Source organism: Rousettus aegyptiacus, unplaced genomic scaffold (genome assembly GCF_014176215.1).
Source record: "Rousettus aegyptiacus isolate mRouAeg1 unplaced genomic scaffold, mRouAeg1.p scaffold_m13_p_7, whole genome shotgun sequence".
Taxonomy (NCBI): Eukaryota; Metazoa; Chordata; class Mammalia; order Chiroptera; family Pteropodidae; genus Rousettus; species Rousettus aegyptiacus.
The window spans coordinates 25,319,322-25,345,618 of NW_023416310.1; the positions used below are offsets into that span (position 1 = coordinate 25,319,322).

Consider the following 26,297-nt stretch of genomic DNA (forward strand, 5'->3'; position numbering starts at 1 on the left):
GGATTGAGTAGATTAAAACTCCTAAAGAAATTGAAGAGAGAGGATTTGATTCTCATCATCAGACCGCAGACCAGAGGCCTAGAGGCTTGTGTTTGGGGTGATGAGTAGAGAACCAGTTCTAGCCCCTTCTGTCTCCCGCAGTAGGACGGGCTTGAGTGTTGAAAGGAGATGTTCGTTTCCTGAGGGGGTCAGGGCTGCAGACACATGGGGTTCAGCAGGTGCATGTTTGGGGCTTTAGTGACCTCTAAGTAGCCCTTTGGGAACCTTGAATGCTATGCCTCGCCCTGTGACTTCTCCTGTGGACATTAGGGCCAACCATTACTCCCCCCAAAAACGTCAAAATCCTAATTCATGCCAGGTACACAACCTTTGCCTGGGGGACCCGGGCCAATGGATGAGTTAGCCCAGATGGTCTCAGACACTAATCACAGGCATAATGAACAGAACAGAAAGGGGCGGATAGTGTTGGGGGAGAGCTGTGAGCCAGATCTGGCGGCCCCGAGGCCCCTGCTCTCCCCTGGGGTCCCGTCCTGTTAATATAGCTGCCACCACAGGTTCCAGGGCCAAGGAAGTGCACTTGGGGCTGAGGAAAGCCGTGGGGGTGGGGGTTGGGCCTGGCTGAGCCAGGAATGTGTGGAGGTGGTAACCTCCAAGGCTGGAGATCCCCAAGCTGTCCCAGGGGAGAGTAGGGCAGGGCCTTGGGTGCCTTGGGCAGGACTTTGGGATTGCAGAAGGGGAACTGAGAGCCAGAGGGGAGCAGAGAAAGGCCTCCCCGGGATCCCGGTGGGCCACCTTTTTCTGAGGACCTCACCTAGCAAAGCGCTCTGCCTTTAAGGGACACTTCAGGTCTCCAGGAGCAAGGTGGAAGGATAGTGCCCTGGACAGCTTCCCCTCTCTGTCCTCAGTTTCCTTTCATCTTGGGGCACCCACTTGGAACGCTGCTGATGCCAGGCCTGGATGGACCCAAAGACAATTATTAGAACAGTTGAGACAGGCTTGCATTTTCAGAAGGAGGTTTATTAGTATTGAAAGGGACAAACGAGAGATCACAGAAAATACACCTGTCCGATTTCTAAAGCAAGACTTCTGCTCCCATAGTAACCAACTCTGACCAGGGACTGGGCAGCTGTGCAGCCCTCTATCTGAGCTGGAGCTCCCACAGCCCCTGCCTGCCTCTGCCTGCCCTCTGCTCTTTCCTGCACTGTGGGGCATCGCCTGGGCTACATTGCTCTGTGAGGCCAAGAACTTTTCTCTCCCTGTCACCCACCTGGCTCCTGTAGATGTCCTTTGTCCAGTTGTTTGAAGTACCCTGTGCTGGCAACAGTCCAAGGAGTGACCTTGTCCCTTCTGGCAGACCCCAGTCCTGGGAAGGGCCTTTCCTTACTCCAGTGAAATCTCTAGTGAGACCTCTGCCTGTGGTTTCCCTTCACCCTCCGCCTTCCCGGAGGCCTCCTGTTGCCTGGTGGAGACCTGGTGGAAGCTCTCATCACTGGCTGGGCCCTGCCTGCCCTGGGGGAAGCCCAGCAAGGCCTGGCACTGGCGGAGGAAGTTGGGGCTGGAGAAGCAGTAAAGCACCGGGTCTAGGACGCTATTGAGATAGGTGAAGGCCAGGGAGCCGTGAAAGAGCTGTGAGCAGATGTTCACGGCATGGCAGGCCTTCAGGCGGAAGGCCACTACGGATGCCAGGCCGAAGAGGATGCTGGGCAAGAAGCAGATGGTGTAGACGGCCACCACTACGGCCAGCACACGCATGGCCCTGCGCGGGCCTGCCTGCTCCCCCAGGCCGCGGCGCCGGATGGTCAGCCCGATGCTCACAATGGCGAAGAGGATGAGCGCCAGCGGCAGGAAGAATTCTAGCATGTACAGTGCTTGGTGCCAGTGAAGCCAGGGCAAGGGGCGTGTGCCCAGCTGGTAACTGAGGCAGGACTGGTTGGTATAGGTGGTCAGGAGCAGGTGCAAGTTGAGGAGTAGGATGCACACCCAGAGACCCCCGGCCACCCCGGCGGCTGCCCACACCGAGGCCTGGCTCAGCCAATGGTGGGGCCGCACCACCTTCAGGTAGCCGTTGAGCGCGATGGCTGTGAGGAAGACCACGCTGGCCGTGCGGTTGGTGGACAGCAGGGAGAGGCTGACCTTGCAGGTGGTGGCCCCGAAACGCCAGATCTCGTGGAGGAAGTAGTAGTTCATGCGAAGGGGCAGGTTGACGATCAGGAGAAAGTCCACGACGACCAGGCTGACCAGGAACACCGTGTTGGAGGTCCAGGGGCGCGTGTGGACACAGAAAATGAAGAGCGCCAAGCTGTTCCCCACCAGCCCCAGGATGAACTCCACACCCAGGGTAGGCACCAGGAAGGCAGACACCTTGGGGGAAGAAGCAGGGAGGCAGCGAGCCAGTGACCCCGATGTAGTGGTAAAGGTAGTTGGAGAGGGGGGGTGGGAGGGAGGCAGAGTAGAGGGAGAGAGAGAAGGAAAGGGAGAGGAAGAGCTCAGGTTATGCAATTCCATGTGCTGCTTGGGCTGTAGACCTCCGAAGTTTCCAGAGTCTTCTGCCCCTACATGAGTGTTCACAGATGAGTGCTTCCTATAGGCTGGCCACCACAATGACTCAGTGTCCTGGGGTTTTCATCAGCATCCTCATAGACACTGAGAAACATCCAGTGTTCCTGTTTGCTAGCAAAGGGGAACCTGCGGCACCCCTCCTCCCCCTGGGTACTGGGTGACCTCCCATCTCTGAACACCAGCCTGGCGGGGGGTGGCATCTGTGCTGCCCCTGGCAGAGGAGGAAGCAGGGCTCAGGAGGGGTGAAATGGAGGCTCAGAGAGACCCCAGAGTGAGAGGAAGGCCCAGCTGGGGTGAGGTGAGGGAGAGTGTGCACAGCTCTGACTGGTCAGACATTCGCTTGCTGAAGGCAGGAGCAGGGCCTGGCAATCCACAGCTCTCAGGATCGTGCAGACCATCCTGGACAGCCCCTCAGCCCCATCATATATACGGGCTGGCTGGCTGTCTTCCTGTCCCCACCAGCTCTGGCAGCAGGGACTGCGAAGCCAACAGATATTGTCCTGGGAGAGAGAGGTGGGAATCCAGTCTATACCTGACCATCGAGTGCACGGCCTGTGGGAACCAGCCTGTTTGTGCTGTGCCCACTGTTGTAGTTACTTTCAGATTCCTGATGGTTTCAAAGTCTGTGATGATCCCAAGTTCATGTACATGACAAAGTACATCCCATAGGCAGAGGGCTCCCCGGCCAATTTCTACTGCCATAATCTGGGGACCAGGGGGCTCATCCCCTGAACAGAACAATCTCTAGAATCCTCGAGTTTCCTTCTCCACTGTTTGCACCCCTTTGTCTTCATCTGGCATTCACTGCAGGGAACGAAGTGAGAGGCTGGGGCTGACTTTGGAACAGGTACAAGTCCTGCTGTCCCCCTGCAGTGTTCTTGCGAGCCCATGCAGCCAGCCTGCAGGTAACGATGAGGACCTTGGGCTCCTAATAACATGCGACAGTACCAAGGAAGGCTGTGGTTCCAGGTTCCAGGACCTGACACCCACCCGTGCCAACTGGTTGTAGTTAGCAGCGTGCCATGTGCTGCCGACTCTACCAGGGCCTCTGGGTTTTAGGCACAGTGGCCCCTGGCTGCTCTCCCACAGATCCTCCAGGCCTCTCCCCTGCCCTGGACTTCCATCTGGTCAAAGCTGAGCACAATCAGGCTATGACCAGAGTGCAGGGTGGTGAGACCACCAGCCTGAAGGGTTTTTATTATTATTATTATTATTATTATTATTATTATTATTATTTTGAACAAAAAAATTTTTATGATGGTGCTGTACAATTATAAGGGAATTAAAATATGTCAGTGTAATTTATATACAACCTTGTTAAAGTAAAAGGTCATCCTCAAACCCACTTCTCTGAAATCTCTCTTCTCTGGTCCATGTGTCTTTCCAGTAGCTGTCGTTGTTTGTTTAAATCCAGCCTGAGTTTTGAATGCATACAGGCCTCAGCTGGAAACAACTGCGTGCTTTCCAAACCTCTCTGAGCTTCATCTGTAAAATAGGGTGCTACCACCTACCTGGAGGGCTGTGAGGAGTAAATGAGATAATGTATGTAAAAACTTCTAGGGAATTCTCTGGCACAGAGCTTGTGTTCAGGAAAACAGAAGATGTAATTATCATTATTTTCTGTTTCTGATTAGGCACTAGGGACAAACTCCCTCTTGTCATGCCCATCCAGACTCAGGCAGGGGGCCTCCATGACACATCTGCATGTTCTCTTCTCAGCTTCCCCACAGAAACACATATTGCTGCAGCCTCAGCAGGCACCAGACCTCTGCCCTCATCACCCTGGACGGTTTGCAAATATGGGGGAGGCTGGCAGTGTTTTCTCTTTGCTTGCAGGAGAGGAAAGCCTTTAGGAGTAGAGAGGTGGGTGAAGGTCCCAACATCCCTCGGGGCTGAAGCCCCTTCAAAAGTCAGGCTGGGCTCTCTCCTCTGCTCTTCAGCGGAGTGTATGAAAGCACTGAGCTGTGCAGAAGACATTGTTCAGACCCTACGTTTTCTAGAGGAAGCTTTGACTCTAACCAGGGACCTGTTCCACCCAGATCCAGCTTTAGTTACTCTCATGTGTGACCCCTCATTGGCTTCTCACTGAAGTCGGGATACTGAGCCCAGATCTGCTCTGGGTTCCATGTTTTGTCTCTATCCACTCAGAGGCCCAGGAGCCCTCTGAGTCTTTGAACACTGTAGAGGGGGAGCAGGGGGATGTGGCCAGATACCCGTCTCCTGCTGCCAAGCTCCTCATACAGCTTCATGCCCTCTACAGGCTCATCACAATCTTTGCGTATTAACAGTCATTAACTCTGGGTGGGGTATTTTGTATTTTTTTTTTGTATTTCTATGTTTTATACAATTAGCAGAAATCATTCCTGTTATTGGGGTGGAGAAGACCTAACAGATTCTATTTTTCAAAGTTATGTAAAAAGAGTAAGTGAGAAAGAAGCGGAGAGGTGATACCAGTTGTGCCCCCAGGACAAGCACTATAGCCTGTGTGGATCGGGCCACATGCACAGTGATGAGAGCCCCTCCATAAGCAGGTGCACCCCCAACAGACCCTCCACATGTCTATAGTCACCTGGTCCCCTGGTACCCAGGCAACACGCAGTCTCAGGAGCACACGGGGGCAGCTATCGACCACAGCTTGGGTGCATGCAGACCCACAGGTGCTCGTTCACAGGAAGTGTTTATAAAAGGCCATCTTGGTGGCAGAGAAGTGCTGAAATGAGCCTGTGGGGACAGAGGATGGAGAAGCAGTGGAGCAGACCACCTGGCAGAACTGTGCAGGGCAGTGGGGCGAAGGCTGTTAGAGGACAAGGGGAGTTACTGGCCCCTCAGGAGCCCGGCATCTGGGCAGGACAGGAGGTGTCCAGGGTTCAGTGGCAGAGGACTCTGAGTTTCTCAGCAGTGGTACGCCTAGAAGCAGTGGGTGCTGGGAGAGCAGTTTGGCAGGGGTTGCCTGTCCTGTGTCCACACGCGACTCTGGCACATCCTGTGGCTGCTTTGGGTCCACATAGCAAGACTATCTATCACCCCAGAACCTTCTTGCGAGTGGGGTCCTGGGTCACAGCCAGGGCCACAGAGTTTTGCTTTCGCTCCCAGGCATACCTATGGAGACAAGGGTGGGCAGGGGCCAGACAAAGCTGGACTCTGAGGATTCAAGGGAAAGGAGGGCAGTCCCACAGCTGGGGCAAAATCCTCCCCATGGACTCACTCAGTCCCGGCAGGCACCAGGAGGCTGTCAGCAGGGGTTAGGCTCAGGCGTTATCCCTCCATTGTCACCATAGAGGAGCCTTCCTGGGGGAGAGGAGCAGGAGAATTGAATGGAGGCTATTGGGCCTCAATACCTGTTCTGAGTCTGCCTTGGTAAGGAGGAGCCAGTCTAGGCTATGGGAGCACTAGGCCCAGAAGCAGCCTGGTGCACATCGTGCCACCCTCTCCTGGGGACCCCACTTGCCAGCTGCCACAGCCACATGTTCACATCCAGCCTTGGGCCTTTGCTGCTGCCTTGTCCGTGGGCGATCACCTAGTAGGAAGTGACACAGATCTTTCTGGTGCTTCCTGCCCCATATAGGAGATGGCCTTGAACCTGGCCCCCAGACACCAGTCCTGTGTGTGTGTGTGTGTGTGTGTGTGTGTGTGTGTGTGTGGAGGGGGGCCCACGGCACAGTCTTATGTTCATGTGCAGAGCGAAGTCTAGGACTTAGAAAGCAAGGCTGCCCAGGCTGCAGGCCTCCCTGCTACCTTTATCACGATGGGTGCTGCCTGCCTGCCATTTGGGATCACACATGCCTGCACTTCATACACACATGCACATCTGGTCCCGCTGTAGCACATCGCAACTATTGTTGATCCCCATGAAGGCATGCCTGCTAAAGGCACACTAGCGACGCACACACATGTGCACGATGTAATGCAGACCCACGTAGCGCATAAATGTCATTCCTCAAAGGTGCCCACCTTCCTTTCTCTGTGAGATTCTGGCCTAAGGAGCAGGAGGGAGATGGGAGGTGATGAGCAAGAGTGAGAGAGATGCTGAGCCTCTCACCTGCATCAGCCTGGAAGCCCACAGGTACTGTGCAGGCCGTGTTCCCACTGGTCCAGAGGGGGGACTCGGTAGGTATTTGTTGGCATAAACCAAAGCAAGCGGCTGCAGAGGTGACAAAGAAGTGGAAAGCAGGGCCATGAGCCCAGATGAGCACTGAATGATGTTGCTGTGATGGACGGCAGGTGCTCTGTGATGCGTCTGCTCTCACAGCCCTGCTGCGCTCGGGTGTCTGTCTACTGACCGGCCTCTAAGGGAAGGTCTATATCGAGTGAGCATCCCTCCATGGGGCTGTTATTCAAATTGCAAGTGCCAGTGGCAAATTATAAAACACAATGGGCATGAGCCTCCTATCGGGTCTCCTAGCTTCCACACTTGCCCTCCTGATCCTGCCCACAGAGGAGACAGTGATCTTTCTGAAACATATCTCTGGCCTTGCCATCCCCTACTTCAATGCCTGGGCAAAAAGCTCTGCTGCCTCCATGATAGATCTTCGTCCCTTGCCTATTCCAGGAGACCTACCAGGACCTGGGCACTGCCTGCTACTCCGGCTGTCTAACAATTGTGCCTGCTGCCCCCATCCCCCTGCCCTGGCTCCTGTCAACCTCAACTACTTGCAGTGCCAGCCTGTTTCAAGCTTCCTGGGCTTTGCTCAAGCTTCTCCCTCACAGAATGCTCTCTCCAACTTCCTTCCTTTCTTTGGAAAACTCCTATGTTTATTTTAAAATACAATTTACACATCACCTCCTCCAGGAAGCCTTCTTTTACTTCCCTCCCAGCCTACGATCCTCTTTTATCACCCTGTGGCTTCTTAAAGCTCTCTCCAAATAGCCTATCACATGATTGTGGCAACTGTTGATTAGCTTATCTGTTTACCAGACCACATATTCTTTGAGACAGTGATTCTATCTTATTTCTGTTACCAAAACCTGAAACATAACAGATACTTGATACATGTTGAATGAAAGAAGGTCATCTTTGTCTGGGTCTCTCTCTGTGCACCTCTCCACCAAACTCTCACCCCTAAACACCTCTCTCCCTTCCAGCTCCCCAGGCTGTGGCTGGCCAAAGGCTCAGGACTGCCTAGCAGCAGAGGGATAATCTCAGACCCTAGAAACCTTTCACTGGATAGGGCAACCCCCTACTCTGGAGGCAAGGAAAAATTGCCTGGGACCATGTAGCCTCCACAGGCTCCCACTCATAGCAAGTCATCATTCTTTGACTTAGGGAAGAAACAGGAAGGCCTATATTCCCATGTCTACATCTGAAATGTGTGTGGGTGTGCGCACGCGTGCACACACGCATGTAGTTCTCATTTCCTGGGGCTGCTAGGTGAATGCCCTGTGTGACCCAGGGCTGCATTACCTGGGTCTCATAGGTGTCCCCAAACAGGCTGAGGGGTGTGCCTGTCCGTAGTTTCTTACAGTGGTTATCCAGCCAGGTCTCCAGGGACATGGGCTCCATGACAGATCGCGTGCTCAGGGGGTACGGTGGTTCCTTGAGCAGCTGGTCTGTACCACAGCCCAGCTGTGGTCAGTGTCCTCTGGCCCAGCCCACCCAGTCCCAGCAGACCCAGTTCTTAGGGCTCCCAGCTCTCGATTGCCAGAATCCAGCTCAAGGACCCGGCAGCCATTGGGGTTACTATTTGGTGCCATCTCCAGTGCCTTTGAGTACTGGGCAGAGTACTCAAAAGAGGACTCTGTGGTACCCTGGGCTGAAACCCCCCTACTCTGAGAAAGAGGGGTGGTAGGGAGAAAGGTGGTTCCAGTCGCCTCACCAGTGATGGGCTTTCCAGTTCTGTACTGCTCAGAGCTGAAGAACCTGCAGGGGCAGATGGGAAGGGGGAGGTCAGGCCAGCATTCCTGATCGAACAGCTAGTAAGACACGCAGATACACACACTCATTACTCTCAGGTATAGGCCCCCACTTGTGGGGCCCTCACACAACTCATAGTGGCCATCCACTGTCTCCCAGACCCATGGAGCAGCACCCACCTTCCCAGGGTGCTTTCCAGCCCGGTGCCTCCCTCCCTGGGAGAACAGACTTTCTCCCTAAATCCCAGGTGTGATGGCTCTAGGTTGGCAGGTGCTCCTTGGAGCGCTGCTTGGAGCACTGCTTGGATGGATCTGCTCTCCCCAGCCGGGAGAAAGAGGGGCAGGGACTGGGTGGGACCTCACTCCTGGATGATGGGGGCCAGCTGTGCGTCAAGGTCCTCACAGTAGAACCACTTCTCAAACAGGACATCCGTAGTGTCTCCCATGTAGTACCTGCCAGAGCAAAGGACAGGCGACCCAATTCCCCACCTGGGCAGCCTCTGGGCACAGCCTTTCTCGGGCCTGGCTGTGCGTGTGAACATATCTGGGCGGGGCTGGCCCCGCAGAGCTGGCTGTTTCCTTCACCCTGTTAGTGCAACCTGATGGCCACACCTGGCTCTCCAAGAAGCAGCGTTTGTCCCCAAAGTGAGAGGGCTATTATCCACCCTATGTGAATAGTTCTTTCTGGTTCCCAAAACTTGACCGTTTACAAAGTGGATAGATTTCTGAGGCTCAGAGAAGCTGGGCAGCTTGGGAGGGATTACACAGCCTATAAATGGCAGACACAGGACAGACTCAAGACAGTCTTAGAAGGATAGAGAGCGTTAGTGAAAAGTGTCTTCATTTTCCCCAAAGCAGAAACTGAGGCTGAGGTTGAATCCAGGGCTGGATGCTCTTCCTGCCTGCCAGAACCCTACGTGAGAGCACATGGAACCTTAAGGAATCAACATGTGGAAGATGCCCCTGGATGAAGGGTCCTTCTCCTTTTGGGGTCATGGATGCCTTTGAGAACTTCTGGAGGAAGTTCCACGTGCACGTACACATAGCCTCTAGTGGAATTCCTGAAGCCCGCCCAAGTCCCCAGACTGGTTCAGTGAGCTCCTCCACTGGCTTGAGGAGTATCCGGCCGACCAGGGTCAAGCCTCGGGCCCGTGTGTGTGCAGCACATCTGTTAACTGAATGCCCGATGCCCAGGCTCAGCTCCCAGGGTCAGGGCAGCTCTGTCTGCTCTTCAGCTTCTCCCCAAAAGAGAACTGGTCCTGTTTATGGGAGATAGTTTATAGACGCACAGCACATCCACCTCACTAGGCATTCTAAATTCTATCCTGGGATGGAGCTAGCCACCAGAAAGCATCATAACTGGACTGTGATGTCCTCCAGAAATTGCCTTCAGAGTGGAATTTTAATGCTGTATTCCTGGCTTTCATTAAAGGTCAAAAGCAGCCAGATGAAATCTGTTATTGAATTTGCTGTAAAAATATTATTGAGGAAACCGTCTTCTCCATTACTAAAAACTCCCTAGATAAAGCCCCATGGGAAAAATTTCTTCTAGAATTTAAGGGCAAGCATCTACTTCTACAACAGGCTATAATGCTGTAGATTAGTATGCAGTCATTAACACAGAGTTTTTAAAAAAGCATTTAGTAGCATGAGAAATGCTCATGAGTTTTTTCATGTAAAAAAAGTAAAACTCAAATTAATGCTTTCAATAAGACTGCAAAGTTGTAAGTGCAGATATGCATAGAAAAAAGACAAGATGGAAGTTTAAATGCTTTGTTAGGTTTAATTGGTGGGCTGACGACTTTTTTGTTTTATTTTTATTATTGTTTATTTTGTTTCGTTTCGTTTTGAGATATCATTCACATACCATAACATTTACCCTTTTCCTGACAGGTAATTTTAATTTTGTTTATGCTTTCTTGACTTGTCTAGATTTCAAGAATGAATGTGTATGACTTTGCTAATTAGAAAAAAAAAAAGAAACACTAAAAAAAATTTCCTTTATAACAGAAGATGTCAGTACCTTGTTGGGAATTTTTTATTTTCTTAGTTAATAAATGCAAAAGTAGTTTAGCTTTTGGAAGAATCTATGTCTCCCTGAACTACAGGCTGCATCATCTTTTCATTTTCAAAGCATAATAATTGGGTGACTGATCAGAACCAAATGGGAATTCAGCTCTAGAAACAGGGTGGCCGTCTCTGCCCCGAGGTCCTTCCCTCCCTGATGCTGACTCCCACTCCTATCCTGACTGTCCCGGCCCTCGTTTCACGTTTCTCTATCATGCCACCTCTGCCATTTTCTAGTAAACTCGACTTCCCTGTGCCCAGTTTCTAGTAAACGCGGCCATTTTCTAGTAAACTCGACTTCCCTGTGCCCAGTTTCTTTACCTGTAAAGTACAGACGATAACAATACCTGCCCCATAGGATCATTGCGAAGATGAAAGAAATAAAGACACATAAAGCGCTTAGCCCGGTGTCTGTCTGGCCCATAGCAAGTGTTATACAAATGTTAGCACTGGTTGTAGAAAGAGCTGGGGCAGAGAAGCAAGCAGAGGAGTACACTAGCAGAGACGGAATAAACTCTGGGGGTGGAGGCTGGGAAAAGCAGCAGTGTTGTGGGCTGCCCTGGGCCAGGAGGGCCTGACTTTGGCTTTGGCATCCCTCCCTGCCCCCACCAGAAAATCTCAGTAGGAAAACACAGGTTCTGGGCCCAGCCAGAAGGGCCTCAGGCTGAGTGGGCTCCCAAGGGTGCCACAGACAACATCCCTACATCATCAAACCTACCCCACCACCTACCACGACCCTCCCCCATCAGCCGGCAAATACAGGATCTCCATCGCCTCCAACTGGCTCAGTGGCCAGGAAGTGCTTTCTTGGCTCTATCTGGGACTCTTTCCTCTAAGGCTTGCCACCCACTTCCCCCAGACAAGGCCTATTTACCTGAGTCCATCTAGCTCGGTTTTTAGCCACTTCCGCTCAATCACCAGCCCCGCAGTGTTGGCAAACCTCTGTGGAGAGTGGGGGACCCCAGCAGGCAGGAGGAATACCTACGGTGGTGGGGACAAAGTGCCGATAAGGCTGTAATCTCCCACAGAGACCTCAGTGTCCGCAGCATCCTGGGCCTCCCAGTTCACCCACCGGGTCCAGCCCAGCCCACCTCTCTGCCCAGCCTATCACCCAGAACCAGAGGGAATGTTAGGCTGTGCTGATAATGGGGTAGCCCAGAGGAAGAAGTCCCCAAGGATGGGGCCAGAGCTGGTTGGGACAACTCAAAGGCAGGAGAAGGGAGGAGGACGAGACCTCGACCAAAGCCAGGGTAAGTGGACACAGTGGGTTCCTGTTCTGGCGGCCCTTTGCCCCACTGCCCCGGCTCCCTCTCCCTGCCGAATGACCACATCCTGGTGTTTCCCTTGTTTCAGGACTTGGAGAACCATGTCGCCCTTCAGCTGATAAAACACCTGTGGGACAGGACAGCAGACAGGCTTGGGCCCTCCTCACTCCCTCTTCCAGCTCCTTAGCCTGAGTTCTGACTGAGAAACCTGAGAAAGTTCCTAAAGGTCTTGAAGTTTATGAGCAACTCTGTCACTCCTGCCCTGAGGCCTCAGCCTCCCCTGGCACATGCCACAGACAGACAAGGATCACATCTTAACATGCAAGTGATGGTCAAAATACCCAGGATGCAACAGCTGGTGTCTGGCTTGGGGGCAGGAGGCTGGCTGAGATGCTCACTGGAGAATGCAGTGACCCTTCAGCGAGGTAAGGAGAACCACCCACACACTGTATCCCAGGGGCTGTGCAAGCCCCTGTACATTATCTGAAATCTTAGCCTCCAAAGGTACTACTAGTCCCATAATGCAGGAAAGAAAGAAAGAAAAAAAGAAAGAAAGAAAGAGAGAGAGAGAGAGAGAGAGAAAGAGAGAAGAGAGAGAGAGAGAGAGAGAGAGAGAGAGAGAGAAGGAAAGAGAAAGAAAGAAAGGAAGGAAGGAAGAAAGAAAGAAAGAGGGTCAGAGAGTAAAGCAATTCTCTTAAGGTAACAAAGTCTTGGAGTTGCAGTTTGGACCTAAGTCTGCATGTAGTTCTGGAGCCTGTTGGCTCTTCTGGCCACGGTGATGCCCTGGTATGGGGCAGGGCTGTGCCTGTCTAAATCCTTCTGGAGGTCAGCCGTGTAAATGGTGGACTCAGTGATGCTGGAAGCTGTGGGGGATGTGAGCACTCACTTCCTGCTACCTCCCTGAGGTGCGATGGGGTGAGAGGGGGGCTCCTACTGCATTTTCTCTATTCTGTTCTAAGTCCCTAATTAATGTGTTTACTGAGCTCACCCTCATGGAGTTGGGAGGAGGAGGGGGCAGACACATTTTCTCTCTACCAGTCACACATTGCACAGGTGTTAAAATCCCCAGCCAAATAGCTGAAGAGGTGTTTTAATAATTATTATTATTATCATCATGTACGGAGCTAGAGGAGGTAGAGGTTCTTGTCAGCATCTACTAAGAGAAATCAAGCCAAGTGGCTTTACAGTCTGCCATGAGGGACAAGTTGACACAATCCTTCTGAAGAGCAATTTGGCAACAGGCAGAAAGAACCTTCACAGCTCACACCCCTGTGGGGTGGTTTCTTGGGATGCAGGACCTTCGGTGCTAAAACCGAAAAAGCCCAGGACAAACCAAGACAGTGGCCACCTTATACTCTTGCCCTAATAATTCCATCTTTAGGAAAGTGGCTGCAGTGAATCAGAAATGCACTTGCCGTGAGGTGAACATACATGGCTGTTTCTTCTCAATGCATGATAGTTAAAAGCATCGCCTGGCCCTCAGCTCAGCCAGGTCACCGTGTGCCCTTGGTCAGTTCTGTTAGCTTTCCTGTGCCTCCGTTTCCTCATCATGAAATGACACCATCTACTCAGAATGTTGCTGTGAAGTCTGCTGGGACACTGTACACAAAGTATCCATGACATAGTTAGTACTCATAAACCTCTAGCTGATATTAGTGATGGCAGGAATAGTAAAATAATGCTAATAACAATAAGAAGGGAATTGTCACTATTTTATGATACAGTCAAAATATGAAACATTATGTAGACGTTAAAAACTATTTTTGAATAACTGTTAATAAGACAGGAAAATGGAAAATGCTAAAGTTATGTTAAACCAAAATTCAAAAGTATACCCAGCAGGATTCTAATTATGTAGTAATTCACGTGTAAACGCAAGCAGTGTTCACAGTTGCTGGGTTCTCTGAGTGGTGGGATTATGAATGAAACATACATTTGTTTTTTTAAAATATTTTGCATGTTTTCTACAAAAAAATTAATATTTACTTTTATTATTAAAAATAACCCATATAAGATATTTACAAAACACAAGAAAAGACCTACCAAATTCTTTTAGGAAGCAATTCTGCAACCTCATTCCTGACTCCCCCAGCTGGGAGGAAACCTGAGTGTGTGTGAGAGGGTAGGGGTTCTTCCATAGTTGGGGGAGAAGGAGAAGGGCCCAGAGAGCTCTAGGGAGGGGACCATAGCCCCTGGGCCTTGCAAATATCAGAGAAAACTGGGGTGGGGGTCTGATGGTCTGGATCAGATTCAAACTCATCAGGGCAGGTACAAGATGTTAGCGGCCATCAAACAAAAACAGAAAGGTGGCATTTTCCTCAGTCCTGTCCCCATGCCCAGGGCCTCCCTTGTGTGAGGGACAGGCCTAGACAGCGGGCAGAGGTGCAGATCAAGAACAGCAGAAAATTCCAAGCAGTAGAGGGCGATCCAAGAGGAATTATGCTCTGTTTAGAAGTAAATGATGTCTAGGGCCTGGGGCTGGGTAGATTAACTGTCCTGGCTGGGCAGATATTAAACTGAATCTGGCCTCCGGGGCCCAGAAAGGCCTTACAGGCAGAGGAAGCCAGAAAGGGGCTGGGTGTGCAGAGAACCAATGCATATTAAGAACCTACTGCGCGCCAGGCTCTGTGCACACTATACACATTCACCAGGCATGGCCAGTGTCCCCATGTACTGCAAGGAAACAGGCTCAGAGAGACGATGTGATGTGACCTGTCTACGATCGCATGATGAGGAAGAGGCAGACTCCCGGCCCAAACCTCCTCACACTATGTGCCCAAAGGGAAGGAGTGAGGGGAATGGAATATGTGTGGTAGGCGGAGCCAGGGCACCTGAGGGGCTGAGCTCAGCAAGGAGGAAAATTGGCTCAATGACTCCCCTCCTCTCATTGGGATGGATTTGGGCCTTGGGGCTGGGGCGGCTCCTACAGCTCGGCCTGGAGTCTCCCCAGGCTCCAGCTGGGTGAGGACAGGAAGGGACAGAGAGGGCACCAGCCCTCTGCCCTGTGGCTTCCCAGAGCCCGTGGCTGGTATTCTCCTCTACTTCAGGATGGGACCAAGCTGTTCACAAACCCACCTCTAACCAAATTTCTCTCAGTCACCTGAGGGTCCCTACAGAGTGGGAACAGCTGCTTAGGCCAGCCCTCATCTGTCAGCTACTCAGTTAAGACACGGCTTGGCCTGCGTCCCTATGTGGTTCATCCACCAGAGCAGCTTGGGGAAACCCCGAGGTAGGACATGGGGTAGAGATGGTAGGGGACAAGAAGGGACGAAAGGAGGGAGAAAGACAGGAGAAGTGGGCACTGAGACCAGGGCTACCGAGTGGAAGCCTCCAGAAGACAACATAGGTGGCTTGAAGCTGACGAAGGCAGACAGGAGACACCTTGCAACCTGTCTAGTCTCCCACACCGTGGTCACTCCCAACCCAATCTTGTCTTTTCTCCGCAGTTTTACATTTCCCTGCCTTTTTTTTTTTTTTTTTTTTCACAGAGGAAAATGGTCTCCAGTGAGGCATGGTGTGAGAAGAGAGTGGCTAGGGGAGGTGTGGGCCTTGGAAGTGTGAGAGGTGAGGGGTTGGCTGGCTTTGCTCTGCCAAAGCTGCTTCCTGCTGGCCCAGGATCCTCACCCCCTGCCCCTGACACAGTAGGTGCTCAGTAAACGTTTGTTGAGCAAGTAATCCTTCTGTGTTCCCTCCAGGCCCCAGCTGCGGCTGAGTCACCAGCAGTGGTGACCAAGTTAGACTCTGGACCTCCCACCTTTGCACCAGTGCCCCCAGGAAGATAGGTAGGGGGGCCCCATACTGATCCTTTGCCAACAGAGGTTCTGATAGCTGTAACCCACCTGCAACCCTCCTTTTTCTCTTAATTTTACCCTTGTTTATTTACTTTGGGATAGGTAGTATAGAAACAGTCCAAAATTCAAGGTACAGAAGGGTATTCAGTACAAATTGCAAATTCCCCCTTCCACCTGCTGTAACAGTGTAAAAAAATACATTTCAATAACATCCTCCTTGTTCACATCTCCTCTCTTTATTCCAGCCGTGACTACTTTGGAAAATATGTTGTTATGGTTATTGGTATCAATTCCTCAGTAAGTCAGCCCCAAGGACAGGGCAGAGAGTGATATCTCCAGGCGCCAGCTGCCTAGGAGAAAATAGCTCCAAGGCTCCCAAGAAGAAGAAAAAAACAATATTGCCACCGGAGTATAGATAACAAAGCTGTCCACCAGAAACCACATTTCTTTGTACTACACGCTAACAGCTAACTTTTGCTTTTGTAATCGGCTTGCTTGCTTGATCAAGGCCAACCAGGAGGTAGCTTACGGCTTTATAAGCTGCCTCCTCCAGAGGCTCTGGGCTGACTCTTTAGTGGGGAGGAGGGTCAGTTGCCGGCCAGCTATTGAAGGCTCATAAGTAACCTCAATTGGCTCCGTGGGTCTTAGATTTAAACGCGCCACAACACTGCCCTGCCCCATGCCAATAGCTCCCAGCAACTGATGTGTCTTGTGCCCTCTAAATAAGGAGGGGCCTCCAAGTGCCAATGCTTGCCAGATTACTTGGCTCCTGGGACCAGAGTGGAGCACCTAGGTTCCCCTCAGTGTTTAGGCCTCAGGTTGGAGGCCAATCTTGCACATTAAGGTTTGCAGGGAGGAGACAAGGGCATCCCACCTAGAGCATGGACAGCCCCTATGTCCAGGGGGTGGTGCCAACAGCTGGAGCCTCTCACACCTGGCGTGGCTGGGCTCTTTCTGAAGATGGAGCTGTCAAAGGTGCCTACATCTTCCAGGCAACAGTATTATCCTGTGATTTTGGTTGATCCCCCTTCGCCCATCAGCCATCTGACCACCCCATCTCCCATCCATAGGTCCTGGTCCTGGCATGGAAAGTGTCCTCTCCCCACAGGGCTGAGTCAGAAGTGGGGCAGTCCGCAGGCCTACCTCCTCACCCTCCTCGATGTGGTAGTCCTTCCTGACGTTGGGGCCCGCGACGAACATGACTTTGAGTTGCTTCTGATGCCTGCAATAGATGAAGGGGGAGAGGTGCTAAGTCAGTTCATGAGAGAAAACAGGAGTGGCCTGCCTGGGGGCCTGAAAGGAGCCTGGGTACATCTGGGAGAGGTAGTAAGACTGTTTCTACACCATTGTCCCTGTCAGTGTTTGATGTTTGTCCCCTTCTACTCTCATCCCAGGGTGCCCATGAATATCCAAGAGTGGCTGTGTCTGTCTGAGACTGGATATGTGCCTACGCCTTTCTGGATCTGTGTCTTGATATATTTGTGTGTGCACACGTCCCTCTGCGTGCATCCTCCACATCCTCTGACTTGATAGGGGAATGGCGTGGTGGTGGGTCTATCTCTTTATCAGACAGGATCCCTGGGCTGTGCTAAAGATCTTTATAAACAGGAGAGCAAACTAAAGGCTCCACTTCCTATAGGGGTAAAATGACCTTCATCTACCTCCCCCCCTCTCCCCCAGAGCTGTCTGATTATGAGACTGTCTGTTCCCCCAAAACTGAGGCACTGGGGAAAGAAGTAGAAGGGGGAGCTGGGTGCAGAGGCCCTGAGACCAGAAACAGTGGGGGTGGTGTGGGAGTGGTCTTGGGGAGTGATGGAGAGAAGGCTGGATCAGAATGGCAGACCAGCTCACCCCAAGCCTGGAGAGCTCAGCCAAGGAATTTGGTCTTGGCCTGAGGGACGCCAGAGGGCCTAGGAATTTTTTTTTCTTTTTTAGTCATCCCTACTGATGTAATTTTACGTATGGAAAGTTCTGTGTGCGTGTGTCCTCGCACACGCACATGCACGCACCTGCCAGCAAAGATAACTGGAAAGAGAAATACACTAAGATCTCCCCAACTGGAGATGACCTTCTGACTTAACTCTCTGCCGGTTGCTTCCTGGACAAGAGTCTGGGGTGTATGACTGGGTGGTCCCCAGAGGTAGGTTCTACTGCAATCCTGGGGAATAGAAAACCACCCTCCCCAGACTTATGAGAGTCACTGGGGGTGGGAGAGCAGTTTCTCAGCCGTGGAGGGCAGTGATGCCAGCTGCCATCTGTAACTCTCCTAGCCTCAAGTCACCCAGCCACTCTCAGAAATCAAGGTTAAAATCTCCACGCAGAGTCGCCACAAAGAGGAACAAATCAGGGTGGTGGAACCCGGAACGGCTCGCCCATTCCCTCCCTTGAAGACGCCGTTAGGATGACAGCCCCTCTTCTGCAGGCTTCTGGGTCAAGGAAATCAGAGCTGGAGGTTGAAGAGTGAGGGGTGTAGATGGAGGAGGACGAGGTGAGGAGCGGGGCGTGCCTGGGACTCATAGGAGCTCGTTGCAGACAGGAGGAAGAAAGGAGGCCCGGTTCTCTTCCACCCAAGTGCCCACGTGTCATGGCTACCCCGGGAGCGCTACCCCGGGAGCGGTACTCTGAGCGGGGTCCTGGGACCGCGGGAGGAGCACGGCTCCACTCAGCAGCCTATTGGCCGCCTCGGTAATCAGCATGAAGGTGTTCGAGGCTGGGGACCCACGTGGTAGTCCCTGTCGGCTTTTGGTCTGAGTCTCCCTGCATCTCCGCGCCTCCACTTCCCCGCCAGACGCCCGCTCCGTCCCGCCGCACACCCGGGGGCGCCCCACACTCCCACGTAGGGGTTGGGGGTCTGAGACAGGCATAAGACACAGGCTAGAGAACCTTCCTGGTCCCTTGTCCCCAGACTGCCCTCCCGGACCCCAAGGGAGCTCCAAAGAAACACTGCAATGGGGAGCAGGCGGATTTGGAAACCCGAGCGCCTGAGTCCAGGGATGCTGGCGGTCCAGGGATGCTGGCGGTCCAGGGATGCTGGCGTTGCAGCGAAGCCTCAATTTCCTAGTCTGAAAAATGGGACTGTCTATGTAGCCGTCTCAGAGTTGCATAGCGGCCATCGCAGGCACCAATGAATGTTATCCCTTGTCTTGCCAGAGAACGGAGTCAGGCCAGAGTCCCCGGCTTACCGAGTGCCACTGGCGGCCCTGCCTCGGGCTGGGTGAGGGGAGCTGTTCCGGCAGCACGCGACAGGGGCGGTGAGCGCGCTGCGCGGACCCGCCCGCCGCAGCTGGAGGGCAAGGATCCTGAGCTCCCCCCCTGTCTTAGGAACACAGGTCACGCGACAACTCTGTGAGGAGTTTGACTCACGAAGAACTGGGCCCTTGGTGTTCCAGCCCTCAGAAACCTCGGGGTCCGGGGCTGGGAAGAGCGGACAAACCTGTACTAATGTTGGTTCCAAACTATCCTAGCGGGTGAGAGAGGCTCTAACTCAGTTACCCGAGGGCTCTAGAGCTCTGGCACCTGGTGTGTGGGTGTGAAGGAGGAGGAACCGGTGGAGTGAGAAGCGGAATGGGCGATCGACGCCTGCCTGCTTCTCTTTCTTCCGGACTCGGAGTTCTTAGGGAAAAAACTACGCGCTTGTGTTGGAAGAGGGTGGGGTGGGGGAGTTAGTAGGTGGGGGGAGAAGGAAAATAGCTCAGACTAGGACACCAGAATCCAGATTATAGAGTTCAAGAAATCTGCACCGCCTCCAGTTCTGCTCACACCCACTCTCAGTCCTTCTTGCCCCCTCCGGGCTGTCTGGGGTAGGGTGGTGTTCTCAGTACCCTCAGACACGGAGACGCCCCCGTGCAAATCAAAACCCAGACAGACCGGAAACAAGATTCCCACCCAGCCCTCTGGGACAAACTCGCCTGTTTCTTCTCAACGCCCACTCCATTTTCCCCTTTATCCCTTTATCCCTTTTTTTTCTTTGTAATTATTTATTTAGAACTTTTTCACTGAGCATTTCTTTCTAGAATATTGTTTGGAACCAAAATAATTCAAACCATATTCCTATCTTTCTCATCTACAAGTAATCAGAAGCTATGTAAACAATGACACTTGAAACACCAAGGATCTGTGATATGTTAGGTATGGATGTTTGTTAAATGGATGATTGGGTAGGTTGGTAGATAAAGGCATGAATGAATTCACGATAAAAGGGAAAAAAATCATTTCAGTCCAACACATGTTCTGTTACATAATACAAAGAAAAGAATGATAGTTACCCTGCATTTTAATCTATCAAGTCAAATAACGTAAATAATTGAGACCACGCGTGAATGTCTGAGGTCTGAATTACCCAAAGGAATCCTAAACACAAGCTAAATAATCTGCTGTATGGTCACTGTCACGACTGCCCTCTGGTTTGTGCTGTGTAAATAAATCACCATGTTTATTCAAATGGCTTGGGTTTGGGCCACCATTTGAAAGCATTCTGGAAATAGTCTTCTGCCTATTCTTCCGGTTTGCTGTTTTTCTATTAAGTTGATGTAGTCTACAATTCAGCTCATCTATTGAGTTTTAAATTTCAATGGTTTCATGTTTTTATTTACAAATTTTAATCGGTTCTCTCCTACAACTGGCTGTCTTGATTTCATGGGTGTGATACACCCCCTTCTTTTTTCAAGGAAACTGTTTTAAACTGTAAACTCTCTATCAGTGAAGATAATATTAGCTGCTGAAACCTGGGGGGGAAAAAACCTACCCCAAACTCACTTCTCATTGTTATACAGTACAGTGGGGAGGCAGCACCACATCACCCCTGATTAGGGACCTGATTTGACAGAAGTTGACACAGGATCTTGTCTGCTTCATCATGTATCTTCCGATATCACCCTGGACATTGAGATCCAGCAGGCAGAAAGAGGAAAAGAGAGAGCGGAGGTACTTACAGGCCAGACCTGGCCAGAGTGGTGTACACATGTCTGTTTACATTCCACTGGCTGAAATTTAGTCAGTGATTTCACCTAACCTCAGGGGAGTCTGGGAAAGGTCTGGCTTGTCTCTTTTTGATGATATTGGTTTTCCTCAAATGTTTAGTGATCTTGTGCAAAGTCATCTTTATGGTTGACATTCTTTGTTAGGCTGTCTCTGTTTGCACGGCCTACTGAGGGGAAGAGGCGAGAGTTGTACTCCGTGCTATTTTCAGAGTGTGGGTAGTCAAAACCTGCCACAAGGTAGTGTATCTCAGCAGCTGGTCTTCTTGGTTAGGGCACTCCCAGTTTCTTCTGAGTAACCCTAGCCACCCCAGGCACTGCCTTGTCTCTCTGCTCTACACTCCCACATTCATTGGTCCCTCCCACCTGGAGCAGACATCCCATCACAGTTGCCTGGGCTATGACGAGGGTGCTGCTTCCTGTTTCTGCTTCAGTGTCCCAGCTAATTACCTAAGTAGTTGTCCCTGGACCTCTTCCTACATGTTCATCTCCCTTGGGTGTGAAGCACCCTAATGGCTGCTCCCAGTACCATTGGAAAGACTCTTCTTGGATAGTCTATGCATTGTGGGCTGAGATTTCCTTCTTCGGTCTAATTTTGCCTTCTTTTAGTCATTCCTTGCTGGTTCAGTTCCAGGTCTATTAAGATTTTCTCTTCCTGTGTGTTAGTGTATTTCGGTATCATTTATTTTATATTCGTATGTTTCATTTATTGGATTTGGTGTTTAACATTTCTAAAACTGCCAGGCTTTTTCCTAAAGTGGCCACACCATTTTATATTCCCACCAACAGTGTGTGAAGTTTCTGATTTCTTCACATCCTCACCAGGGTTTGCTATCGTCTGCCTTTTTTGGCCCGCATACTTTTATACTCTCAATCCCTTACTCACTTCTCTGGGAACTCAGTGGAAACTTTGAGAAACTCTTAACATTTGGACCCGTTGCTACTTACCACCACTTTCCTTAGCTAGTTTCCTCTGGGATCAGAGTGCGGTGTGAGGTCTGAGGAGCCTAACTAATTACAACAGCAGTAACACCCTCTCTCATTACCACTTACTGAATGGTTACTACATGGCAGACTCTGTGCCAATCCCCATATGTTCTCTCATTTAATCTCCATATACAGATTAGAAAACTGAAACCGAAGTTCAGAATATTAACGAGCACCCACAAAGGTCCATAGCTGGTAAGTAGAATTACCAATGAAAAGAAACTGTGCCCAACTGGCCTCAGGGCCTGTGCTTTTCCCACTGTGACACAGTGTTTCTTTTTAAAGAGTTCTACCCGTGATTGACTCTGATGGGGCTGCAGCCTATGGCAGTATTGGAAGGCTAGGGATTTGGTTCTAAAGTGAGTAAAACGAAAGTTCCATACAGTTAAAATCAAATTAGGAAATTCTTTATATCACTTATAAAGTATTGTCTGCAGTAATTCTTAGATGTGAAAGCTTAGGAACCACTGACCTAGAAGAACCAAAGGTGGTAATAAAAGGAAAGTCTATGTGGCAAATGCTTGGACATTTGGTCTGGTCCGCTCTTAAGATAACGCTCACATTTCTAGATGAATAGAGGATGGGTAGGTTGTTCTCAAAACATTCCTGTTTGCCTGTAGGGTTACTGCATTCTATATGATATTAAGCCCTTTGTGCCGGTTATTAAGTTACTATCTCTCAACCCCAAACTCACTTTCTATACTCTGCATTGTTCTACAGGGCCTGAGATTTTGCAAATTCCATTTATGCTGTGCCAGCTGGTTCTAGTAGGCCCTGCAAAACGGAGGTAATAGAAGGAGGCTGCAGGGATGGAGGAGGAAGAAAGAACTTGCTCCTTCTTGATTGTTTCCTGTCTGCCTGTGGTTCCTGGGCTCATCGCTTTGGTTTCCTCCCTTAGCAGTTTCTAAATCCAATTTGCAGTTTTCCCAGTTCTTGCGGAATCAACTTTAAAGTGACTTCAGCAGAAATACCAATACCAGAAGTTGGCGTGCCCTTTCAATTCTGTAGAAGTCCTACAATTTCCAAATTTTAGTAATTCAGTTTCTTCTTAGGTTCCCTCAGCTGTAGGAGTGGTAACCGCTTCTTAAGAGTTGCTAGTTCTGTGAAACTGCAGAATTCCCTTTTTTTCTTTGACTTTTTAGTTACCCATTTTTTTTTAACATTTTATTTTTTAATTTTTTTTTCCCCTCCCCAAGTTATCCAATTTTAAACCTAGTTATTGGTTCTCTGTATTACATTCTCTTTGTTAAATAATGGTCATAGTTTCTGTCTCCCAATTAATCTATTTTTATAAGCTTAATTCTTTATATTACAAGATTCATTTATGATTGTGATTTGCAACTCAGGGAGTGTTATGTTCTAAAATCAGGACATGAAATAGTAAAAGCGGTTGGCCCTCCAATAGACTTCTTTAATGTGATCAAAGGTGGCTGTTTGGCTATGGGATGGAGCCTGCAACCTCAGCTAAGACCCTACTGGAGAGGATAGGGCAGCTGAGGAGAAAGCCCTTAATCTGTGCTGTGGTCACTGTCAGCTTTTCAGGACTTTCTGCAAATAGAACAGGAAGTTTATGTCTCCCTGCCACCTCACAGGCAGAAGGAACTTGGGGAGACATTGTAGGCCAGCCCTGTAATGAGCTTTTAGTTTAGTTGATATATCAGCTGCATTTCCATTTTCTCTGGCTCCAGGGCAGTGTGGGTTCTCTCCCCACCCCTTCCTTTCCTCCCTCCATCTCCCATGGAGATGGTCTATCGCTCGATGGTCCTCTCTCCCCTCTTTGTCAGGGGTCACTGAATGCTACCTCCCTTTAATTCGTTCTATTTTAGATACTCCCCACCACCCTACTCCTGTGGTATCCCCCTCATCCTTCCTGGCATGAGATGATGTGGATAAGAGTGGACACATGTGGGCTTTTATGATTTCAGGGCACTGTGGACAGAGGTTGGGCTTGGCATTTCTTGTAGTCCAAGTGTCATAGAGTAATTCATATCTGCCACCTACATATGAGGAAACTAAGAAATAGCAGCTACTCTTCAACTTAATAAAAAACAAAACTCCCAAAAGATAAAACAAACTGAAGAAAACCCAATAAAATGATGGACTAAAGATTTGAACAAATATTTCACAAAGGTATACAAATAGCCAATAAGCACATCAAAAAATGCTCAACGTCGTTAGTCATCAGAAATATAGGAATAAAATCTGCAATGAGATACTATTACACACTCAGCAGAACGGTTAAAATTAAAAAGACTGGCAACACCAAGTGCTGGTAAGGATATAGAACAATTGGAATACTCAGCATTGCTGGTGGGAGCATAAAATGGCAAAATTACTTTAAAAATAAGAGTCTAGCAGTTTATTATAAAACTAAACATGGAACTTTATCAAAATTAAAAACTTCTGTGCATCAAAAGACACATCCAAGATAGTGAAAGGGCAACCCACAAAATGGGAGAAAATATTTGCGAATCATATATCTAATAAGGGATTAATAACCAGAATATATAAAGAACTACTAAACTCAACAACAACAAAAATGAAACAAGCTAATAAAAAAAATGAGCAAAAGACCTGAATAGACATTTCTCCAAGGAAGATACACAAACAGCCAATAAACACATGAAAAGATGTTCAACATCACTAATGGGTGTGAGATACTACTTTACACCCATTAGGATGACTAATTACTAAAAAAAACCAAACAAGCATAAAACAGATGTTGGAGAGGATGCGGAGCAACCCTTGTGCATTTCTGGTAGGAATGTAAAATGATGCAGCTGCTGTGAAAACCAGTAGGGTGTTTCCTCAAAAAATTAAACAGAACTACTATATGATCCAGCAATTTCACTTCTGGGTATATATCCAAAAGAAGTGAAAGCAGAAACTTGAATAGATATCTGTACACCTATGTTCATAACAGCATTATTCACAATAGCCAAAAGATGGAAGCAACTTAAGTGTCCATTGACTGAAGAATGGATAAACAAAATGTGATATATACATACAATGGAATATTATTTGGCCTTAAAAAGGAAGGACATTTTGACACATGCTACAACATGTGTTGGAAAAACCTTGAAAACATTATGCTAACTGAAATAAGCCAGACACAAAGAGGCAGATAGTGTATGATTCCATTTATATGAGATCCATAGAAGAGTCAAATTTATAGAGACAGAAAGTAAGATATTGGGTACCAAGGACTGAGTGGAGAAGGGATGGTGAGTTATTGTTTAATGGGTACAGATTTTCAGTTTGGGAGGATGTAAAAGTTCTGGAGATAGATGCCGGTGACAGTTGCATAATAATGTAATGCCACTGAATTGTACACTTAAAAATGGTGAAAATGAAAAGTTTTATGTTATGCATATTTTACTGCAATAAAAATGCTTTAAAAAACTATACATAAACCTACTTTATGACCCAGCAATTCCACTCTTGTATTTATCCAAAAGAAATGAAAACGAAAAGACCGCTTTCTAATAACTTCAAACAGGAAATAATCCAAGATCTTCATTAATAGGAGAATGGCTAAACCAACTGTGGTGTATCTTGTAAAGGAATGTTATTGAAGCCACTCAGTTGCTGGCTAAGCAGAGATATGTTGTTTAACTCCAGTTCCTATTTTTCTGCATCCCAATGGGGTGAGCTTTCCTAGTCATTCCAAAATTTTGACTTAAGGATAGCCTTGAGTGTTACTGAAACTGTTGAGGTCCATGGCTACCTCTGTTAAGACTTCCTTCCTCCTCTCCAAAGGAAGGCTCCATCACTATTTATGCTCAGTCTCTAAGACCTGACATCCTGTACCTGGTCCAGTAGCTTTGGGTTCAGTTCACCTGTTGCTAGAACTGACAGAGGAACGACCCTATCTTCTCAGCAGGAGGGCTTGGAGTAATTGAATACCCCAGCATAGGGTCCCAGTTTCTAGCTCTCTAGTGATCCTAGTTCTATCTGGTCTTTCCTATATTTCAAGTTAGGCCTCTTTGGCTACCATCACTCAAGGTCTCTGTGAGCCCTGATTGGTGCTTCTCTTGAGGGTAAGCCCTGAGAGGCATAGTTCTGAATGCCAGGCAGTGTCACAGGTCTCCAGGACAAGACTGACAACTATCCTCTGTATAGTGTGGACTGCACGGACTCTTAAATCACACAATCTATATTTCAGTCCCAGCTCCACCACTTACTTAGATCACCTCACTGCGCCTCAGTTTCCTCGTCTATAAAAGAAAATAATAATGCTACTTAACTTCATAGGGTTCATGAGAATTAAATTAATTAAAAAGGTATAAAGTTCTTAGAACAATGCCCAGCACATGGCAAGCACTCTATAGCGTGTTATTTTTACCTACCTACCACTATGTTCTCCATATTCTTTGAAAGATTTTGTTTTCAAGTGACAAATGAAAGAAACAATTAATGCATTCTGTATCAGCCAGGTTCCAGTCAGGAGGCAAAAAACACACTAGTAATTTGAACAGGGAGAATGCAATATAAAGAACCGTTAACTAGTAAATGAGAATTAACTAGTAAAAGGAGTAAATACAATTCTAAAGAATACAGGAATAACACATAAAAGGAGCAGCCACTACCTCCACGGAAACCCACGGAAGGAATAAACTTGGAAATGGCCCTACCTCCCTGCTAGAGCTCATTGGTGAGGGCGTGGTGGTGGCCCACGGGATGGCAGAGAAGTTTGCTGAGGTGCTGTAGGCTGGGGTGGGCAAGCAGGAAATTGTGCTGAGTGATGGCAAAATCTCACTGGGAAGCCGCCCACTGGCAGCTGTGCTGTAGAAGCCAGGAGA

The 26,297-nt window shown here is 49.3% G+C and overlaps 2 protein-coding genes across 2 annotated transcripts; both read right to left on the bottom strand.

The window, feature by feature from the left end:
- Window positions 1-1,014: 1,014 nt before the first annotated feature.
- On the bottom strand, window positions 1,015-2,520 carry OXER1 (oxoeicosanoid receptor 1). The gene has a single exon (XM_016142244.2). It carries the CDS (start codon window positions 2,503-2,505, stop codon window positions 1,381-1,383), a length of 1,125 nt encoding a protein of 374 aa, XP_015997730.2. The 5' UTR covers window positions 2,506-2,520; the 3' UTR covers window positions 1,015-1,380.
- A 3,059-nt stretch (window positions 2,521-5,579) lies between these two features.
- On the bottom strand, window positions 5,580-18,114 carry HAAO (3-hydroxyanthranilate 3,4-dioxygenase; the record flags this gene model as incomplete). Its single annotated transcript, XM_016142245.2, is given in 10 exon segments — window positions 5,580-5,658; window positions 5,765-5,847; window positions 6,008-6,076; window positions 7,961-8,106; window positions 8,373-8,416; window positions 8,773-8,862; window positions 11,351-11,457; window positions 11,773-11,868; window positions 16,676-16,754; window positions 18,050-18,114. Coding segments are annotated over 10 exon segments (858 nt in total), but the record flags the coding sequence as incomplete, so codon positions are not given.
- Window positions 18,115-26,297: the final 8,183 nt, after the last annotated feature.

What these genes read in the sequence shown, in the direction of transcription:
- OXER1 (XM_016142244.2), bottom strand. Translation starts at nt 2,505, where the DNA reads ATGGAATTGCATAACCTGAGCTCTTCCTCTCCCTTTCCTTCTCTCTCT.